The sequence below is a fragment of the Saccoglossus kowalevskii genome, chromosome 15 (genome assembly GCF_978046115.1).
Source record: "Saccoglossus kowalevskii chromosome 15, keSacKowa6.1, whole genome shotgun sequence".
NCBI classification, from domain to species: Eukaryota; Metazoa; Hemichordata; class Enteropneusta; family Harrimaniidae; genus Saccoglossus; species Saccoglossus kowalevskii.
Window position 1 is genome coordinate 26,614,200 of NC_140655.1, and position 22,064 is coordinate 26,636,263.

At 36.7% G+C, this 22,064-nt stretch overlaps 1 protein-coding gene across 1 annotated transcript in view; it reads left to right on the forward strand.

The window, feature by feature from the left end:
* The window catches only part of LOC102810020 (metabotropic glutamate receptor 8-like), a 48,214-nt gene extending 28,766 nt beyond the window's left edge, over nt 1-19,448 (forward strand). The window contains exons 3-6 of the mRNA XM_085508554.1: nt 9,254-9,445; nt 9,881-10,228; nt 13,786-15,083; nt 17,920-19,448. Coding sequence (XP_085364680.1) covers nt 9,254-9,445; nt 9,881-10,228; nt 13,786-15,065 — 1,820 coding nt within the window. The 3' untranslated portion in view covers nt 15,066-15,083; nt 17,920-19,448. The remainder of the gene's footprint in view (nt 1-9,253; nt 9,446-9,880; nt 10,229-13,785; nt 15,084-17,919) is intronic.
* The last annotated feature ends 2,616 nt before the right edge of the window (nt 19,449-22,064 follow it).

The following is a 22,064-nucleotide window of genomic DNA, read 5'->3' on the forward strand; positions in this document are numbered from 1 at the left end:
ATGTTTTTTATCGCAAATATGTTTTTTTGTTTCAAACGAAAGACAATGCTTACCTATCGAAATGACGTGTCTATTGTGACCTTGTCAATTAGTAAGAATACGTTTTCAATGATTAGTGAAACTATTTGACAATCAATCCATGGATTGTGGAAATGTGTAGCTACCTACGGATACTTTTTCGAGTCAAAAGGAAATACGAATAGTTTTAATAACGACTGTATAGTAGGATGATACGACTGAGACCAATATTTGGCAAATAGTCGGAAACGTATGCTTGTATCGAGTTTACAATCAATTATATATTCGTGCGACGTACGTAATACAAGTACATGGTATCCCGGGGGTATCCCTAGACCCACGGCGTTGTCGAAGTTGGCGTAATTTACATTTGCAGGGATATTTACACCGCCATAGAAAATGAGGTAAATGACAGAGCTCTGATGCGCAAACGGATGACCCAGACATAAACTTGTAACTGCCATGCCAACCTCTAAGATGTTTTCGAGAAATGTACTCATATACGCATGCACATTCTGTGTGTTCCGTCCTATCGTCCGATACATGGCGGTGTTTTGAGCGGGTAGCCGACAATCATATGTGTATAACGCCCCCCCCCCTCCGACAACCTCGTGAGGTATCCCGATGTATGTCCCACAGACGCTAACTTCGTAGCAGATCAAGTCAAATACGAATCGACGCTTACCACATATTTAAAGACATCCTCCAAAAATGACGGTATCAAATCTAATTGAATTTAAATAAGAGTTAGAAAAAAGGCAAAGTAATAATAATAATAATAATAATAATAATAATAATAATAATAATAATAATAATAGTCATTTCAGAATTTTCTTCTTGATTCAGTTTGTGGTATTTGTAGTACAGGTGTTTCAAGAAGTGTTGTCCTAATTTTGTTTTGACCGTAAATCTAGCTTTTACTTTAGAATTTGTTTATATCATTCGTCATTTTTGTTATTAAATGTATGTGGCCAAATACGAATAGAGCAATAACTTGGATACTGAGGCTATTCGGCATGGGGCGGGACGAAATAAGGCTCGAAAAATGTATCTGATCTTGTGCGGTTAGGAAATGTAGATGGTAAAAACATTTTGAAATGGTGTTAACGTAACGATAGTAACGTAGTGTGATGTCAAGCCCAATTACCAGTGATATGACATGACGCACCTTGATTTGTACATACTCAATTACTTGGTGGGAAACACAAAGGAAAGGTGATAAAAAGTCCGGTAGTGATGGGCACACATGTAGTGATGAGGTCATCAATGGCACACAAATAATAACAAAAAAATACAAAAAAAAATATTAACATCAAAGTCTCTAGACTAATAGATATATATTCTTTTGTTGCTCTCAATCGATACAATTTAAAGGGCGGTGGTCGTCGCATCGCGTCCTGTTCGATATGGGTCTCATAGCGACGCACAGAACGCGTGGGAAATACATTGTTTGTTTACATGAAATTTCAACACGCGCTGCGCGACGACCACCGCCTTTTAATGTTGGTCCATGTACATGCTACGTCACAACGGCGCATGTGAAAACAATCTTTGATCCCACGCATTTCTGTATATTTTCGCTTTTATTCCATACTTCTACGAATATTCTCATTTATTCTCACCTTCAGTCCAGGTTTTCTGACAATAAACAAATTACAGAACACACCATAGATTTAAAATTCGAATATGTTCTCACGAGGAGTGTGTAACATTTAAGAGTTGTTCATTCGAGTCATAGTCATTAGCATATTATGCAAATCATAGTGGGGTATGTTCTAACGCTAATAACTTGAACATTAGTCTCAATTGAAACTTTTCCTTTTTGACTATCCCTTTTATTTTCATTAGCCATTTCCCTGTGGGTGAGAATATTGCTAATATATATGCTTTACCGTGTAGTACCTAAATCACTGTTAATATAGTATACGCATTCGGAGTCCTAGTCCCATCGGGCGTTATTTATCAAAGTTTGGGTTTAAATGTATTTGTCAAATGTTTCATTGCACTACATTTTCCGAATACAAAATACGCCCACATACACTAAGACCACTGTAATCCCCCTTGCATTTGATGCGAAGAAACACTTTCACCATAATTACTTGATAAAACTCGCCTAAAACCTGTATGGTCAATAATAGTTCATCAAATTGTGCAAACATCGCAATGAGAAACAAATGTATTAGTGATAAACAGTCAAATGATTGAAACCTCACATTACATTGATATGGATATGGCGTCGGGATGAGACAGCATTGGCCTCAGGTATCTTTCCCCTTATCTCTGATATGCACGGAATAAATATGGCAATTAATTATTTACCAGTTTTCCAATCTGGTTATATCAAGGAAACACGTTGCAGTCCCTGTTGATTACGCGTCAAAATATAGACCAACAGAGACAATCTGCATGTTTCTGACGCTTCCCGTTTCCATAGTAACATTGATTTGTTTTTTTCTGCCCATGAGAGAGGAATTGGGCGGAACGTATGTGAGTATTGTATTATCACCATACGTTCATGTATGTATTTATTCTCCACGCTCTCTGTAATACCAACGGAATTGGGATAGTTGTCTGAAACAGATAACGTTTAATTGAATTCGGGAGTACTTTCTCCATTAGCATAAATACAAGGACAATTTAGTGTTTTACAATGCTGTCTGAGGAGCTAAGGTATGCAAGAAACCCATTTCTTGTTTCGATGTCTCCTTCACACATGTACAGTTTTTATAGAACACAGTTTAATTATATTTCATTAGTTTGATGCCGTATGTACAAATACGTATCTATCAAGCCACCAACACACATATGCAAGATATGCAAGTTGCCAGGTTATGTATTTAATATCGAAATTGTAGTTGAGCGAGTTACCATGGCGCCCGCCCATATGACCGAGATGTCACAAATCTCAAATCAACACGCAAGGTTTGGCTTTAAGTGTCTAAACGAACGACTTATTATTTGCACGTTAACAATGTCCGTTAGGTGGGGGAATTTAGCACATTTGGGGAAGGGTATGAATTCGAAACGAACCAAAAATATCAGCAAATTAAAGGATTGCGTATGTGCAACAGTTCAACATGAGCATACACCAAACGATGTCAGTACTGTGTGGGTATTACTTTAATGTGCCCACGGGGGAAATGAACATGTGATAGTTGCATTAATTTCTACGCTTATACATATACAGTAGAATGATATCGGTGATATTGATAGAATATTGGCTATCAATATCCACTATATGTTTGAGATAACCTTATCTTTGGATATTCAGAAATAGCTATCAATGTCCCGGTATATTATTATTATATATGCAAGGACGCGTGACGTCAGATACAATAAACAACTCGATTCGAACTAGCGCACATACTACGTTAAAACACCGATTGTTGTCTTGATCTCATGACGCGTTATTATATACCCTATACATAAAATATGTTTTTGAAATGCAGTCCCTCACCCCCTTGGCTGTTTTCGCAGATTTTTCGTCGCCGGAGCGATTCACGTCCCAAATTTTGGTTCTCTGGGCGTCTCTAATAAATACTCTATCTAACCGCTGGACTGAATTAGCTGAATTATGAAAAATTCATAGAAGATTGGGCGAAAATCGTCGTTTTTGGCCTAAACATTTTTTTGCTCGCAAACGCAAGGGCGATAAGACTCGATTTTCAAGAACGCAGGTCGCTCGGATCGGACGGTTTCTATTGTTTCCAGTCTGTTGTGTGTCTAGAAACATAATAACTTTGTTTTTTGGTAAATATAGAACATGCTCTGTTCCAATAAAGGATTTTGATATGCAAATCAAACAATTTTAATAGTTCCTTATTGTAACGTCTCCCATATAAATAGTCCTGTACTCCCCAGAATTTGACAATGGTACTAGCCCAGAATTGACTTTCTGTTCAGCGCGTCTTTGATTGTAGCAATGTTTACGCCACTGTACGAAAATACGCACACTCGCGAATTTGACAACATTCACTTGAGCGTTTTAGGATAGTGGGAATAGAAGCAAATAGATGGAAATGCCAGTTACGTCACTCATGATGATTGATGATTCGATTGCTGGCCGGGATAGATGTATTTAGTGTTCATTTCTATGCATATTGTCTACACCTGCGATTCTCAATTTCGATGTGTAAAATCATATCGCTGCTGTGGACGGCGACGGCTGACAGATTGTTTTGGTTCTGCGGCTCTCTTGGCATGGGCAACTGATTTTTAGGTTTCTGTTTTTTTGATATTCTGACGTTCACTTGGTCGTATTTTGTATACATGTATACGTATATACCACTCAGACACTGACAACAAGTAAGTAAACGGGTCGGAACATAGTCAACATGCCAGTGGGACTCTGAAGGCCCCGGAGAAAGCGCCATCTTACAACATTAATGAACGAAATTTACGTTACAATTTCATGCTTCCGAACAATCTGATATTTATGCTGGATAACAAAGTATACAAGTACTGTCTACGATATACTGCATAATGGAAATAACATACCTATCTAACCGCTGTTGATTTTTGTACAAAATTCCAAGAACACAAAACAAACAACTGACAACAATCGACAAAACAAAAACACTACACAGTGACTGTAGAAACACCAGTAAGAAAAAGATACTGTGGAACTCATTGCAAATGTAAATACAAAATAAATGTCAGTGAATACAATATTTAATAATTTGCAGCCTCCATGGACAAGTTCACAGCCTCTAATATTGCAAAACCGTTAGTTGTGAACTGAACTTTAAATCTCATCAGGATATCCATGTCGTGTTAAGCATTTGATCGTTATTATTGAAAACACTGATTATTGTATTATCGAAGTTTCTTAGATACTGTGTTTGAGTACTTTTATATATTTGATTACATGCACCATTTTTGTCTTAAACCACGTCTATAAATAGAAATGTTGGTGACACAAGTGCGAACGTGATAGAAAACACCACTTTATTACGCATTTCTATAATGGTAACTTTCGACCAATGAGGGACATTCCCGCCTAGGGTTCAGAATCCCACCGAGCCTATAAATAGGACGCGCAAGTGTTTTAGCGCTAGTCTTTACCGCGTTGTTGTGTTCAACATTTGTTTACATAGCTCTTTATGGTAAATTCTCCGGTGTATCAGTGGATATACTGTATTGATGTAATAAACTACTTTTACGCGTTTATTACTTACGTATTCGTTTCCTGTGATTGATTTGTTTGCATAGCCTGGCATTTCTTACTTATTTTGGATATAACCCCGTCACGAATCATAACCCCACAATCCACATGAAGTTACACAGATAGAAAAAAAAATGCAATATTAAGACAAGAAAAATTATGCTTTTTTTGTCAAGGCTATATACTAAATTCACTTGTTTTGGGTGTATTTTTGTGAGTGTACATGTATCCATACAATTATCAAAACTTAAAATGTAATCATAGTACAAATGTAAAGTAAACAAAATTATCGAGTGATTTTGGATTTGTTGGAAAAGTACTTGAAATGCTGTGACATGGTCTACTATTGGTGGTGGGAATTACCAAGCCAGTTTATAAAACAAGCCGGTAGGCTGGTTGGCATCCGCTCCGCTCAAAAACAAGTATCATGTTTTCGGCTGTTGCCATGGTAGGACATGAACGTGCAGCTAACGTCGGTTTATAACTAAAACCGGGCCCCGTATACAAGGTTCGCAAAAAAACGTTCAGTCTTTAGAAGTCACTTTATTTTATTGCTAGGACGTATTCTGCTGTTAAATTTATTATTTCCAACCGTTTTGCGATAGTATATTCTAGATTGAAACATAGAGGCAAAAAACTCCATGATTGAAGGCAGCATTTACAGTTCATTCATAGTTCAAAGTTGCGTTGGGATTACGTTGATAGAGTGTAACAATGTTGGCGCCGGTGATCTCTTACCAGTGCGCAACGTAGCCAAAATAAAAAAACAAAAACATGATCATATAAACACTGCTATTTATAATAATATAAAGAATGGTAGGAGGTAATAAATTTGGGGCGAAAGTATTCAAAAATCAGTTTTTGGCTGTTGCTATGGCAGCGGTGCGCGAAAATTTGTTTTCAGATTTTACAACCTAACTAAAGTGAAGGTGTGACTTGCCCGCCAAGTTTGAACCAAACGGCCCAGCCAAAAAAAAATCACAGAAGAGTCAAATTTGTCGGTAATGAAAACATATATCAAAAATTCAAATAGTAACTTAGTGCCCACACTCAAGCTCAGTAGAATGAGCTATGTCTGAAGAGTTTTATCCTAAATTTGTAGGAGGAGATTCATTTAGCACGAAGCTATCCAGTTTTTTGGCTGTTACTATGGCAACGATAGGCCAATATTTTTCTTCAGATTTTACCTAATAACTAGGGTGATGGTGTAACCTGCCTGTCAAGTTTGAGGGAAATAGGCCAAGCCAAAACAATCACAGAAGAATTAATACGTGAAAACACCGGAAACCACACACTCAGAAACACAAAATTGATTTTAAGGGCAATCCTAGCAGAACGGATCGCCAATAGTGAACAAAAATGTTCGTAAATATTATTGACCGCAAAAGACGCTCATCGCGAAGTGTCTTGTTTCTGATTAAAAAAAACTGTTCAAGAAATCTCTATATAGTTTTCCTCTGCACGTGATAATAAATATTTAAAAACTGGGTCTTTACCGGTTTTATTAGCAACCACACTTAATTAAAAAAAAAACGATTACTAGTACGGTTATAAAAAATATTCGTGAATTATCGAATCTTAACAAATAATTAGAATGTATATTAATATGACATTAATTTGGTGCACTTATTTTGAAAGAATCAAGAACTGACTTTGAGGATATATGTAATTATAAAATTAATGCGACTAAGTTAATAAAACCAAGAAGTCATCTTTGTTATATTTCACAAAATAAACATGCATAAGTTTGTAGATAATTATTTTTTAATTTATTTTAAGCCCTTAAGAAATTGAAAAAAAATAGTGAAAATGAAAACATATTTCTAACATGTTGGGGATGATATCAAGGTGTCCAATGTTAAGCTTTCTATGTGTTCTGGTTCAGGTACGATAGGAAACTATAAATTGTTTGAAATGACTAAAGCCCTTGAGATTGTAATCTACTTTCACTCTCACGACGAGAAATAATGCTGTATATTTGCCAAAGATATTTTTAGAAGCATGATTAATAATGTAACATTAAAAAATTAGGTTATCAAAATGTTTCACCACATTTTCCCCAAAGGTAGCTTTGCTTTTAAGTAACCGTTGTATGTCTTGATCCGTGTCAAGCCAGTAAAGGCGTGACCCGGTGCCAATTTCCCTCAACCGTTGAAGGAAATTACAGCAATGGGAATAGAAATCTTTAAAATATACATGCACTAAAACCAATCAAAATCTATACACGATGTATATCGTAACAACAGTTTGTTGTACACGAGATATATTACTCTCTGTCTAGATGGCACAGAGCCCTCACTAAAATAAAATGATAAAAAACGTCATTTCTGCTCAAGTATAATTGAGGTCCGATATCATTATATAGCTGTCCCAGTGTTACAAAATATACACACAATATATATACATTGAGCAGTGATACAGCGACTGGTTACCGTGGAGACTGGTCACTATGGCGCCCTTTACATACAAAAAGTTGTGATTTTATTAAAATAACTTGACTGGTAGTCCTATATTTCGTCACTTTATTTAACAATTATACCATTCATTCATTTTATTATTATATAATAGTGGTTTACTTAATGCTCCGTTGGTATTTTTTTTTTTTTTTTTTGTTTGTGAAAACATATTGTTATTAGGCATTTTTCTGAAATTAAATAGCAAGATTATTTTTGTTTAAAGCGAACCTAAATGCGGCCTTAATTTATAGTTGTGTATATTCTAAACTGTATTCGAAATAATATTGCAGTGGTTTAATTTTAATTTTATTATAACTGGATAGGCATTTGAAGTGCTTGCAATTAAACACCATGGTGGCCATTCAATATTTAAGGAGCGAAATGTGAAGGTCGAGCAAAGTGAAATTATATATAAACAGACGGTATTAGATTATTTCTGTTGAAATACTCATCCATTTTAACAAAAAGCTTAGACGTGAAATCTCTAAAAATGGAGTACGTTTTCAAAATACCTAGTTACCCAAACTCTTTTGGTCATAATTTTACTTCCCCGCTGCATTATATAAATCTTAGCCTAAATGTCACTCACTTCTTAACAAACAAAATGTCTTTGAAAATGTCACCAACTAATTTGTCACTGACGTATATTTTTGCAGCATTGTGATTTGCTAGAAAAAGCAGATTTGCGTCAAAATTGTGTTATGACATGATTAAATCATTGTATATCGCGCTATCGTACGATAAAACGAGATACTAGCGTTGCCCAGACCACGTATATAATATTAAAAATAATATAAAAAAAAACGTGTCGTGGCAGTGTGCGTAAGTCTGATCAAATATGAACGTTTATGCTGTCAGTCGCCGATACAGAGCCACTGCAAGTCAGGCACTCTCAAACTCACTGTCAATACAGTTGACTGAACGAGCATGGAAAGCTCAATTTATCGGTTGGATCAAAAATAGATCGCTGACGCACCGACAAACAGCGGCTGCAAACAGATGTTCATCTCCAAGTATTGATTTTGCCAAGTTAATCCGGTGTATATCCTGGACGTCTTCTTTCGATTTTCATGACAGGCGACTAGCTTAGACAATGCATGTCACCCACATACACCGTGCTGTTAGCGTTCGCCCTGTTTTTATTCTCTAAGAACTGACTTGAACTCGCGAGATCAGTGGTTCTAGATCCTCAACCACGCCTTTAACAGCTCTCGGAGACTTGTAGATTCTCTGTTTTATCATACGTACACATTTTTTTCATTCATTTAATAATTTCAAAATAAAAAAAAAATATATAAAAAAAATATTTATATATTGACACACAAATGTCAATAGATTAAATAAAATTGTTATTGGCGATTTGGTCATGTAAGCATGATAACCGTATTAATGCAAATCAAAGTGTAATTGAATAAATCTGCAAATATCTGATGACGTGTAAGCGGATACCAATAATTATGTCTTTATATTTACCGTACAATACAGATTAAAAATTATTATTTTTGAATTAAAATATTACACATTTTTGGAACACTGAGGGCACTGTCAACGCTGAGCATGTTATATCCAACTGGGTTCTTATAATAACGTTATGTTGTTGTTTTGTTTATTCAAGTTGTCATAGTGTATGGATCGGAGCAGGATGCTGCTGGCCTCATGGGAGCAGCCAAGAAAATGAAAGGTCCTGGACACTTTGTATGGGTGGGAAGTGATGGATGGAGTAATAGACAACTGCCCGCAGAACAAGGCAAAGAGAGTATACTAGAGGGCGCTATTACGGTTCAACCATTAGCAGAACCAATTCAAGGTAGGAGTGTCAAGGGTTCGTTTACGCCAGTAAGCGCGTTTGAAGATTGTTCTTGACTGATAAGGTCGTCGGTTGTTGGGGAAAAAAAGATCGAGCCAAGAGCAGTATATCACGGTGTTTCAAAATTGAAAAGGCTTTCCTGTAATTAAAACTATATATTGGATATATATTTAGAGGTATATTTCAGTGATTAGACTAGCTACCGTGACGAAGAAGACTGGGTAAGATGGCAAAGTGTATGACTTACCCGGACGAAAATACCACGTGACCCGGAAGTCCACAAATAGCCTATTCTTTTAACAGTACATGTATATTGGCGCTCTTTTGGTTAACAACCAATTCGTAAAAACGCTAGAAACATTTATTCGTTTAAACTATATTTATTCAACTGTACTTCAAATATCTTTTACATATTCCATATTAATGTTGTTTCAGGTTTCGACGACTATTTCCTAGGCCTAGATCCAAACGACAACGAACGCAATCCGTGGTTCCAAGAGTTCTGGGAAACGCATTTCAAATGCATGCTTCCAAACTCAACAATAACACCGAATAATGTTGGCTTTAGAGGCAAAGAATGCACCGGTGACGAGAAGTTGCAAAAGGGGAAAGACTACGAACAGGACGGGCAGCTACAGTTCGTAGCGGACGCTGTGTTGGCGTTCGCGTACGCTCTTAAGGACATGCACGCCGATAAATGCGGCGGTTTAGGGCTTTGCAAAAAAATGCAACCAATAAAAGGCAATGAACTATTGGAGTACTTACGGAAGGTGTCCTTCAGTGGTAAGCTGTTTGGTCGGGGTAATTGTCCAGAGCATCTTTCTTTCGTGCATTTTATGGTCTTTTATTTCTCTTTTTGCTCCATCTGTGTTTGTCTGCGTCCTCGTAACCATTATGCTTCAATTTCGTTATGGTAATAAAATTACCATATTGTACTACGTCATAACAATGTTGAGCATGATGCCATGTTAACCCCCCCCCCCATATTGAGTCAACGTGTGAGTGCATGTGGGCTTGTTTCAAATGCATGACACGTGTATTGTTCGGTTCGTAGTAAAGTAAAGGCGTAACCAAATAAAAGCATGGAAGTATTACTGTTGTGAATGCTTACTATAGAATAGTTTGCAATCGTAGTTACTTAGTGCAAGCATCCAACGCGTCGTAGGTGGCGCAATATATATATAGTTCCGAGTCTGATTAAAATCGGATGTGGTTGCAATCAATTGATTCCCGATGTCCTGTGCACATCGCCTCCAACCACATCTGAAACACTTACCGTTTTTGACATTGTGGAATTCTTTCCTTTTTTATAGAGAAAAAAAACCTGAAAAATATAATTAACGATGTTTTTTATTAAGAATAAATCATAACGAAATGTATTCCATATACACCCATGAATAATTTTCATATTACACAAGAATATTGCAGAAAAAAGATAATTTGCTATATTCTTTATATTTTTGCCTTTTATTTGTCTTGAATTATGACTGAAAGAAGCTGGATGAAATTACAAACTATGTAGTGTGTTCAACAACTCATAAATATGATTTTACTTGGTAAAAATACTTTTTCAGGGTTCCGCCCCCGCCCCCCCCCCCCCAAAAAAACGAAAAAGTTTAACAATGTCAAAAACAACAAGTCTTTATCGCAGTCTTCTGACCAAGTGACTGAGGAGCAAATCACGTTCTTCTGTGACAGGAAAGTAGTCACGGAAACCTCGGAAACATTTAAAACCGCCAAATTTAGGGTACACAAATCGGGTTAGGGTTAGGTTTAAAGCGGGAGGGTCGTCACCTGCAATTGAGTCTCAAGCGACGATAACAACACACGCTAAAAACGCAAAGGCTCATGGGTAGACTCTTGTTTGTAAACAATTCATTTACAGTATTTTTAGTATTTCCTTTTAATTTTCATTTTTTTTTATTATTACATGTTTTTGACTTTATTGTATTTTATGTCAAGATCTCAAATGGGATACGATAGCAATAAAGAATGACTTACTTACAATGGCATGCTATGGCCATCTGACGCATGCGCAGGTGACGAATACCTCGCCTTAAAATGTTTGTGTTTCCGGGGCAAACCCACACTTCGGTTAGCGATCATACGAGACTCCGCGATGGTCGGATACGATGTACATCGGCGGGCGCACTTACAAGCGATCGATACATCATAGTGATTCGAATGTTGCGTCAAAGTATCAGAAATCCACAGTCAACAAATGGTAATGTCATAGAAACAGCGAATTTGCCGATATCGTGTTAGGCAGACATCCGGGGCAGACATCTTGAATTCACCCCAAACAAAATACAAGATATGAAACGCAAAGCAAAAACCTTTCTAAAGACTTCGTTAGTCAGAGCTCAAAGTTACCTTCAGAGTCAGCTTTAAGAATCTTTTGGTGTCCACAAAATCATCTTCAGCATCGTGAAGTGACGTTTGATACATCACGTGACAACGGGTAGACGTAGGTCAAAGGTCATACGACAAGCGCTCAATTTAAATTGATGAAAGCTCAGGCTTCTTGTGTGTATGGTCCTTTGGGTTCGCCGTTTGAGATTGTAGTGCGTTATATTGCAAATCATTTCCCTTCAAAGTAATTTTCTCCCAAATTCTCAAGATACATACTAAGAGAACTAAAATCATTTTTTCCACTCTACTGTTGTTGATATGATTATATTAATTCTTAGACTGGGAGATATTCGAAATCTAATTTGAGTACAGTAAAATGAATAAAGGCATTAATGTTTTAATGACAATTTATAAGATATAACACATTTACCCTGGACGACCCTTCTGCTTCATTCGAATCCAAAGAATGTCCTTCCATTGACGCCCATTACCCATGATTCTTTGCGGATTTCAATCATTGGTCCATTCTTACTGTAGTGCCACGTGATGAATGGTCAAGTTGTCTTCAATTAACATTTGAAATTTAAAAAACATTTATTGATATTTTATATAAAAACATTCATGCCTTTATGCAATTCACTGTAATTATTTGCTTTTTAATATTTATATCGTTTTGATTACTAACTGCCAGTGCATGTAACGCTTTGTTACTATTGAACGTAGAACTAGTCGCATGCGTTCTAAGTTGTGCTTTGATTTGTGTGGGAGGGTTTTCTGCAAATTATGACATTTGGCGAACCTTTTTCGTTGTTATCAATACAGGAAGTCATTTTTTAAATCCATCCGCTAACGAAATTCTACCAAATTCGGCATTCATCGGTCAGATTCGGAGTTCTTCGGCCAGATTCGGCATTCTTTTGTGAACAAATATCTCGCATGTGAATATCTTATTACCTACAAACCTGAACACTTGTGCGTATTTGAAAAAAAAAGAAATTGTCGCTCAACAACGTTGATTGGCTGGTGACAATTTCGGTTTCAATCTCGCGAGTTGCATGAAGAACGCGCGTCGAACGTCTGCCGCAAAACTCAAATGATTTGATTTTGAACTCGAATTTCTTTATTTCGTAGCTCGCATCGAATAGCCGATCTTTGTCAGGGGGGTATTGGGTTTGAATACCCTTACTCCATCGAAATTGCCTATCATCAAATGTGTACAGCACATTATTAAGCATGGAAATATATCCCAAAATACTTTTGCGTTTGTCGAATCCGACGCGATGTTTAATTTGTCGCCACGACGACGCTATGACCTTTGTTTGTCCTGTTTTTACGTTCGATTTCACGCATAACGCGGGATCTCGCATGAACGGAATGCGTTTATCATAACGCCGAATTAAAATTACCTAATTATAAGTTGATTGTTTCGATTGAGAGTCTGACAAATTGCATCTAACATTATGTGTTTGTGTTCGACGAGGATTCAAGATGACTGATTTTATCATATTACCACGCCAGCTACTAATACTACTCTGCAGAAAACAACAAAACAATAATACCAGATGAGCATTTGCTGGTTACCTCAAAACGTTAATGTATTTGCATATATATAAGTCTAGCCTCTTTTCGATGTCGTCAATTAAACCATAGTTCCTGGTTGACCAAAACCATTTTCGTCTTAGGTGCGTACACACAAACATGTGACGTCAGCGATTTGTGAGTTGCCCTTCACTGTGCTTACGATCCTGGGTCCGCCTTTGTATTAAACATTTGAACAGCGCAATGTGTTGCACTCTATGCAGACAAACGGAGAGTAACAGAGAGGGAAACAAGATCTTCACACTATATTTAAATCACGAGCAAAGTACCGTTCCTATTTTTCTTTTATATGGCATATTTGAATAATATTGCCAAATATTATAAAATCTTGAGTGTTTTCTTGTTTTTAGTACACCTGGATTACGTAATTGTTATTATTAATTTTTCAGGAATTACTGGTGACACCTTTGAGTTTATGAAAGGAGGAGATGGCCCGGCTAGGTATAAAATAATGAACTACCAGCAAAAGCAACCAGGCAAATACGGTTATGTGGATGCAGGTCAGTATGCAGACCACACTCTTGAACTGGACCTGTCTGTCTTACAGTATCGTTTGGAGGAACCCGACTATCCCCAGTCTATATGCAGTCTACCTTGCGGTCCAGGAGAAAAAATGTCAATGATAGAAGGGGAAAAATGTTGTTGGGTTTGTGTGCCGTGTGGAAAATATGCTTATCTTGAAGACGATCTGACATGCGCAGAGTGTCCTGACGGAACCCTGCCCAACGAGACTCTAACAGGATGTTTTGAGATCGAGGCTGTGCACATGGAATACAGCAGTGTATGGGCTATATCTTCGATAGCCTTCGCAACCATCGGCATTATGCTGACTACTGCCACGGTAGTATTATTCATCAGGTATAACGACACACCCGTGGTGAAAGCATCCGGGCGCGAACTAAGCTACGTACTATTACTCGGCGTATTCCTCTGTTTCTGCATGACGTTTCTGATGATCACCAAACCAAATGACATTATCTGCGGTGCTCAGAAATTCATGATCGGCATCGCCTTTGCCACCTGTTACGCTGCGCTCATGATTAAAACAAACCGAATCGCGAGAATTTTCAACAGCGGGAAAACCTCAGCGAAGAGACCGAGCTATATTAGTCCGCAATCGCAGTTGGTTTTCACTGCCGTGCTGGTTAGTATACAGGTGGTCATATCGTCAGCGTTCATTGTAGCGTCACCTCCGAAAGCTATACGTCACTACCCAACGAGGGATGAAGCGCAACTTGTCTGCCGAGCCACAGTGGACACTTCGTATATGCTCGGACTTGCTTATCCAATATTTCTGATGGTTCTTTGTACTCTATACGCCATAAAAACTCGTAAAATCCCGGAAGCATTTAACGAAGCCAAGTTTATTGGCTTCACTATGTACACTACGTGTATCATATGGCTAGCGTTTATACCTATTTACCTTACCACAGCCAATAACATACAAGTTCGAATAACAACAACATCATTTGCCATCAGTCTGAGTGGCTTTGTTGTATTAGCGTGTCTTTTTTCACCAAAAGTCTACATAGTTGTTTTCCGACCCGAACGAAATAAACCCCAGTCAAAGATGCTGACAAACAAGAGGAAAACGCCTCAGGCAAGGCCAAGTTCATCCTGCAATACGTCATCAGGGGCAACTTGTACAGAAAGTAAGAGCATGCTCTAATACGTAACTATGGTTACAGTTAAGTATACCCGTTTCAATATCAATTCTCTCCCTATTTTACCCTAATTTGTTACGTTGCCAGCACTTCGCACATGTACAACCACGCTGTCAATGACCAGACCAGACTCGACCAACAATGTCAATAAACAGACGCCCCCACTGGTTATGTATAGTGGGTATGATTGCAAAATTCGTAACATTTCCCGCAATGCAATTCAAAGCCTGATTAACTTGAATTTAACGATAATACTAATACTAATAAAGTACTTACTATTCACTTAGTATTTTAAATTCGCGTTTATAGGACATATCAGTTTTATGTCGTTTCCTTTTTCGTTTATTCGCATAAATTTTACAATGCTGATATATTCCGTTTTACTTTCACCATTTCATCGATGATTCTCTGAAGAAAACAACAGAATTACATATACTTTCTAGATGTGTTACCTATTTGACCGTATATAATTCAATCCATGTCTTTGTTATTTTATGTATACACTACATTATGACTGAAAACATCCTTCAGAACAATGCTTTCAGATATCAGCTTCCATAACCATCAAGCAATGGTACATTTTGCAGCTTTCGGACAAATCCAACAGTTATTATCTGTACTTAATAAAATCGACAAGTAAAGAAAGTTTAAGGGTACAAGGTATCTAATAAAGAACAATGTTGATGGTGAATATCAACTTTAATTAACATTCCAATTAACAGATTCAAAACATTTTGAACATATTAATGAAATAAAATAATTATAACAACTGGACACATTGTGGAGAAGATTTCGTGTTTATATTTCATTTAAAATAAATACCGTGGAGAGAACGAGACAATAAATAAATGACGTACGGAGTGATGGAGGCACATGTATGGCCAATTCGTGACACCCAAATATAATACCGAAATCAAAATCAGGGAATAATAATATCTAAAGCCCGGGCCTCTAGCCGAAATGCAACTTTCTATGAACACTGCGCATGCGTCAAATGAGCACCTGTTACTTGTTCTCTAATGGTAAAAATGCGTGACGTATAAACTATTTGTAGCGGTTTATTTAGAGTGTACTGTAAAACATGTTTTTTAGCGAGCATGTTAGTTTAGCCGCTAAATCAGCTAATCTGCAATTTTGCTATTTCAAAAAGTAACAAATTTAAAAAAATATATATTCTCGCAATGAGATTGTTGACACGTCAGCTATATTAAGATTCTTAATTTCTGCATTTATGCCAAAATGGCATGTAGCTATTTGAATATGTTTTACAGTATTCGATGTGATGCATTGTGGGAAGAGTTACATTCATGTTCATCCACTGTCTGCCAAATACACCTCATACGCAAATGGCCGCCGGCCAAGATCTCGTCGGGCGACCGAACAACGCAACTAGTCACGTGGTTTCTCGTTCTCGAGATTTCGGCGACCATTGGCGTCTATGGTCTGTTTCCCTAAGCTTTTCTATCCATGATTTTTCCTGAGTTCATAACTTGCTCAATTTTTCAATGGTGGCGCCCTTTTTTTAAATTGACCTGAAAATATTCCTCTTGCCCAGTCTTGCTAATTATTATCCAGTGGATCTTTGTTAGATTACATGGCAACACGCATGCCTTTCATTTGGTGTGTGCGACAGATAAGTTGCCAGTTATCTGGCGAACAGCGCTGAATGGTTATGGGTCATCATTACATTTACATACTGTCATGTTATGAATGGTTCTCGGATTGACATATATTAGTGTATAATTATGCACAAATATTAATATGTTCTAAACATTGATATATCGACAATAGTCAGCGAGTTTGCATGCTGATGTTTGTTTCGGCTTTACGTTTAATTTGTTATTTACATAATTCAATTGTTATTTATTTTTTGCCGGAAAAAGAGTAAACCTGGACCATTCATCATCATTATTCTGTCATTCGCACATCGTCTCATAAACATCATACGTATCTTCACAAAATGCAAATTTAAGGATACCAGGCAGCGTAATCGGTTACATGATAAGGTTAGCTGAACATGAAAGGACAAACACGATAATCCGTAGTCTATGTAATGTAATATATGATACAGACCGTGACTGTAAAAGTCCTGCTCGCCAAAATGCGGTCAATGCATAAAGGGCGCCACCAAGCGACCTAGTAATTTGACACCATTAATGGCACTATAATTTATGTACACATAACCATCATTATCACATTTTTAAATCCAGACTGAAAACGCACTTATTTAAATGTGCTTTTAATATTTGACTGATTGTTTATTGTATCAGCGCCTTTGATCTTCATATGTTGGAATTGTTGCGCTTAATTAAATAAAGTTATTATTATTATTATTATTATTATTATTATTCTGCAAGTTACAAGATTATATTGAGAGGTTACTACGAGGATGCCGCAAAGTATGCACGAAGACAGTACAGCGGGAGTTTCGACCGACCCGCAGTGGAGGTCGATGCGACCGCGTACTGTCTGAGTACATACTTTGCGGTATCATCATATTAACCTAATTATTATACATCTTTTCCTTCCAATGATACATCATGGGAATGACGAAATCCAAAAGGTTTAGAACAGATTTCGCGAACTTCTTTGTGTGGGTTCCTGCCAAACCCTGGTGGCAGCCATGTTTGTTTTTATTATTAGAGGACGCTTACGCGCGTAATCGTTCCATATTTGGAATTCGCATTTCCTAATATGATAGGATGCAAATACCCAGTGCAAAACCGCAAAATTACGGCACGCTGTAACTTATGGCGTTACGACGACAGATGTATAATAATAATAAACAATATTGATGCAATATGACCACAATATTTGCAAGTAATTGAATCCCTTCTCATTTCTAAACCTGTTTAGTAGATGTGGAAATAACAAGGGGAAGTAGGCATTTCTACCGAGGAAACACCTTGAGACCAGAAGATGCGGGAGAAGTCAGACTATGATACTGACTTATTACGCAGACAATGTTAGCAAGTAATTGCTTCCAACATAAATTCGAACTACAGGCCTCCAACCCGTGTCCTCGACGCAGTCACTAGCCCATGTGGATGTGGTTACCCACCGAGGAATTCCGCAGAAATGTTGAATTGTCAGTGTCGCCATTTGGGACTAGTTGTTGTGACAGGTGATGTGACCAGTTTGTGTCAGGCACCGATACTCTAGATCTGTAACGGTTACGTGCAATTCATTGTAGGAGACGATGCACCTTACACGCGTAACTATATACGCCTCGTGAATATCTCCATACGCCTACATGAACCAAAATACGACGAATATAACGTGATGAATGAATAAATAAAGGCCTACGTTTTCGTTGACCGCTATCCTACCTTGTATTTCAATATGCACAAACTGTTTTTATAATGTCTTCAAATAGCGTCAAACGTTCATTTAATTTGACTTGTATGCTGATAATATAATATTGTTTATGTACACCTGTGTCTTGTACCATCAGCTGATCGTTAGAACTCCATTGTGGAAGGGGAAATGTCAATGCGTTCGACAAAAAAATAAATGTAGGAGGATGTCTTTAGTTCGAGTTCTTGAGTATCAAACTTGCTGAAATGCTAAATGACTGTATACGTCACTACACGAACGCCTAGACGCGTCGCTAGTGATATCTCCTCTCACCTATTTCTGTAGATTTGATTTGTTGAATAACATCTCGTCATAATAAACACTGCCAATCGTCTGTGTGATTGGAGGGGATTGTGAGGTGATAAAGGGTATTTCATTTCCCGAACGCGTTGCATAAATCTGGTTTCCAATGGATGGTGAGATATCACTAGCGTCCTAACCAGGCGTTCAAGTTATTGGAGTAGCGTACAACAAATACAGCACCGCGTACATTCTAGACCATAACCTAGTATCAAATAGACGCAGTCTTTGATTAAAGCTATCCTCTTGTCCACTCTTCAGCTGGGAGAACCATTATGATTAATGACTCCAAGCAAGTTCTAAAGCTTGCAACAATATGTGTTCGTTCGTATTCATGTCATTCCACAGAATATTGGGATATATTATAAAATGGTGATTTGTAAGCACGCAAAAAAAAATCGATTATTTGTCGAATCTTTTTGAAATATCCAGAAGTAATTTAAGCTTGTATATGAAGTGAGAGTGTAGTTTTTAACAGATCATGTAAGTGAAGTGAGTAAAGTCCGTCATGCCGCTAATATTGATTCCATAGCAACACATACAAAGCAATACTTGGGCTGGATAAGCACTGCTCATTCCGTCGTGCTTTGAGGTTTTTTTTGGCATATTTGTGACATTCTTGTATATAAACATATTGAATATAAACAAATGAATGAACACTTTTTTGGAGGTTTTTTTTCAATGTTATTTCTAGATATATTCGCAAATAAATTTATGAATATTTTAAATAATTGACCATGGTACTTTACTTTAATGAATGGACGATTATGTCGCTATGTATATGAGTATTTATACTGTCAATGATGTATGGAAAGTGACGTCACAACAATTAAATGTGTTGTCTTTATAGAATGTAGTTTGCTATGGTGACATATGATAATTCAGTAAACGTTTGCTACAGCTGCAAAGTACTGTTTTTTTGTTTTTTGTTTTTTTATTACTCATAAACAAAAAAATACAGAACTTAAGGAAATAAATACAGAAATAAATACTGTTTCTTACTAATATCTCCACCCTAGGCCTGGTGTATTATTATATCTTATATACGTCTTTAATGTGCAAAACGATTTCATTATTTTCTAGTTTTGACTCGTGAATATTTTGTTCACTTAATGAATCAGAAAACAAATTATTCGACAATGATTACTGTCTCCATCATGGCATCGAGTCATGATTCTAACAGAATCGAGTACACTGGACCCCTTTTTTTATGGAAATCCCCTCACACCATTCGTCCACTGCCTTCTTTAATTATCTTGTAATAGTAATGGAATCCTTTAACACCTGCCGTTTCCAGATTTCCTTCAAAATCTAAACAATCGCGCTTCTGTTTTAAAGGCCAACTTCTCCTAAATATTTCATAACAATTCATCTTTAACGTGTTTAGTTAACAGTAATGAAGAATCCTTGCAAAAAGTCATACTCTAATAGAAGCTTAATCGTCTTATTCTTGTCTGAAGGGTAACAATTCCTATAAGTTTTATGAAAATTGGTTCATATTTTTTTGAGTTGTTGATTTGTCGTTTAATGAGAGCAACTCCTTAAAATTTCATGACAAAAATCACCCATAACGTTTCGAGTTACCTGGCGATATAGCTTAGTTGCAAGAAATTATGTTTTAATGGTAATCAAGCCCAAATTTCTCCCAATATCTAATATGTAGAAAATTGTAGTTCGTAATTGTACTACTTGGTAAATTATTTAAATATAACAAGACGTTGAAAACAATGCAATTACTCTTTCGCAGTGCAACAATATCTATATCGCTCTTACCAAGTACCACAAAAACTTATATTACATATCGGTTTTAGCAGCTTTCACGAATTGTTCAATTTTATTTTCAACAATTAAATCCTTTAATCGTAGAATTTTCGAGATATCTTACTCACAGTCAGACAGGTAAAGAGGCAAACAAAATCTAAGAAGCAATATCATTTTGGCGGAGTCAGTTTCCGAAGATTTTATCCTTCAGAAAAAACGGACCACAATCTGCTTACAGGAATTACATCATATCATATTATACCATGAATGAATGAATCATTAAATCCATTAGGAAGTTAACCATTTGAAAATTGGAAAGAGGGGTTCTGGGGGGAAACGATTAAATTGCAAATTGTTTTTTCCTGCAAACACACTTTTTTTCTCAGTGTGGGAGATGTTGAGTATAATCATTTTTTTTTCCACCAAAAGAATTTCGATTTACTCATAAATAACAAGACGACTCATGTCTACAACAACATGTCTATTGGTTGTGAATCAATAGTATCACACAATCTATAATGTAACAAGCCCCCTCCCCGTTCTTACGGTTTAATACACAGATAGATTTAGGATTCATTATATAATATATTTCCAAAGTTTCAGAAGAAATATAAATACTGTTATTATATATTCAGCATTTACAAAATATAAGTCACAATAATATATACATAGAATTATTGTATTTGAATATTACGTCATTGGCCAAAAGTGATTATGTTTGCTAACGTTAAATAATTCATTTGGTAATACAAAATATGTACACTGTATTGTATTTATAACAGAGAGCTTTGTTATGAAATCTGTTCACTCCACTTTACCCATTTTAGTGCAAATCGGTTTGTTGTATGCAAAACAGCCTACACATGTATTGTCATACAATACATTAACTAAACAGTAGAACTATCAAATCAAATGATTATATAATTTCGAGATGACAACTGCTGAAGTTTGTTGAAAAAAATAATGAACCTTTGTTTTTTTTAAATCAATAAACCCCGTATTCCTGTCAGCTTTAAAAAAAGTTAAAATTACGTAAACAAAAATGGCAATGTAGTAAAATTTACATTTGTAAATTTAAAATTTGTAAACAGACCAAAGTTTTCGCAGCTTCGGTAGAGTGCTCTTTTGGCATGTGTGTATTTAGCGTTGAGTGCAATCCGTGCCAAACTGATTATCAGTTATTAGTTATCGAACTAGAGCAATAACATACTCGCCATGTCGCCAAGTCTTGATCAAGGATATCATTAAAGTGAGGGAGTCGTCACCTGCGCATGCGTCAGATGGCCATAGCGTGTCATTGTTTACAAACAAGCGTCTACCCATGAGCCTTTGCATTTTTTTTCGTGTGTTGTTATCGTCGCTTGGGGCTTAATTCCCGCGCGTGCGCAGGTGACGACCCTCCAGTTTTAAAGTAAACGTATTCAGCTTTTATTTGAAAGTTCTCAGTCACACTGCTGTTCAATATCACGAGTATGATAGCAAGTGATGGCCAATAGTGTTAGAAACCACATATAGGTTTTTTGAGATTTAAGGATCTGAGATGTAGTATCACCAGTACTAGGGCGCCATCAAGTACACTTCTCTCT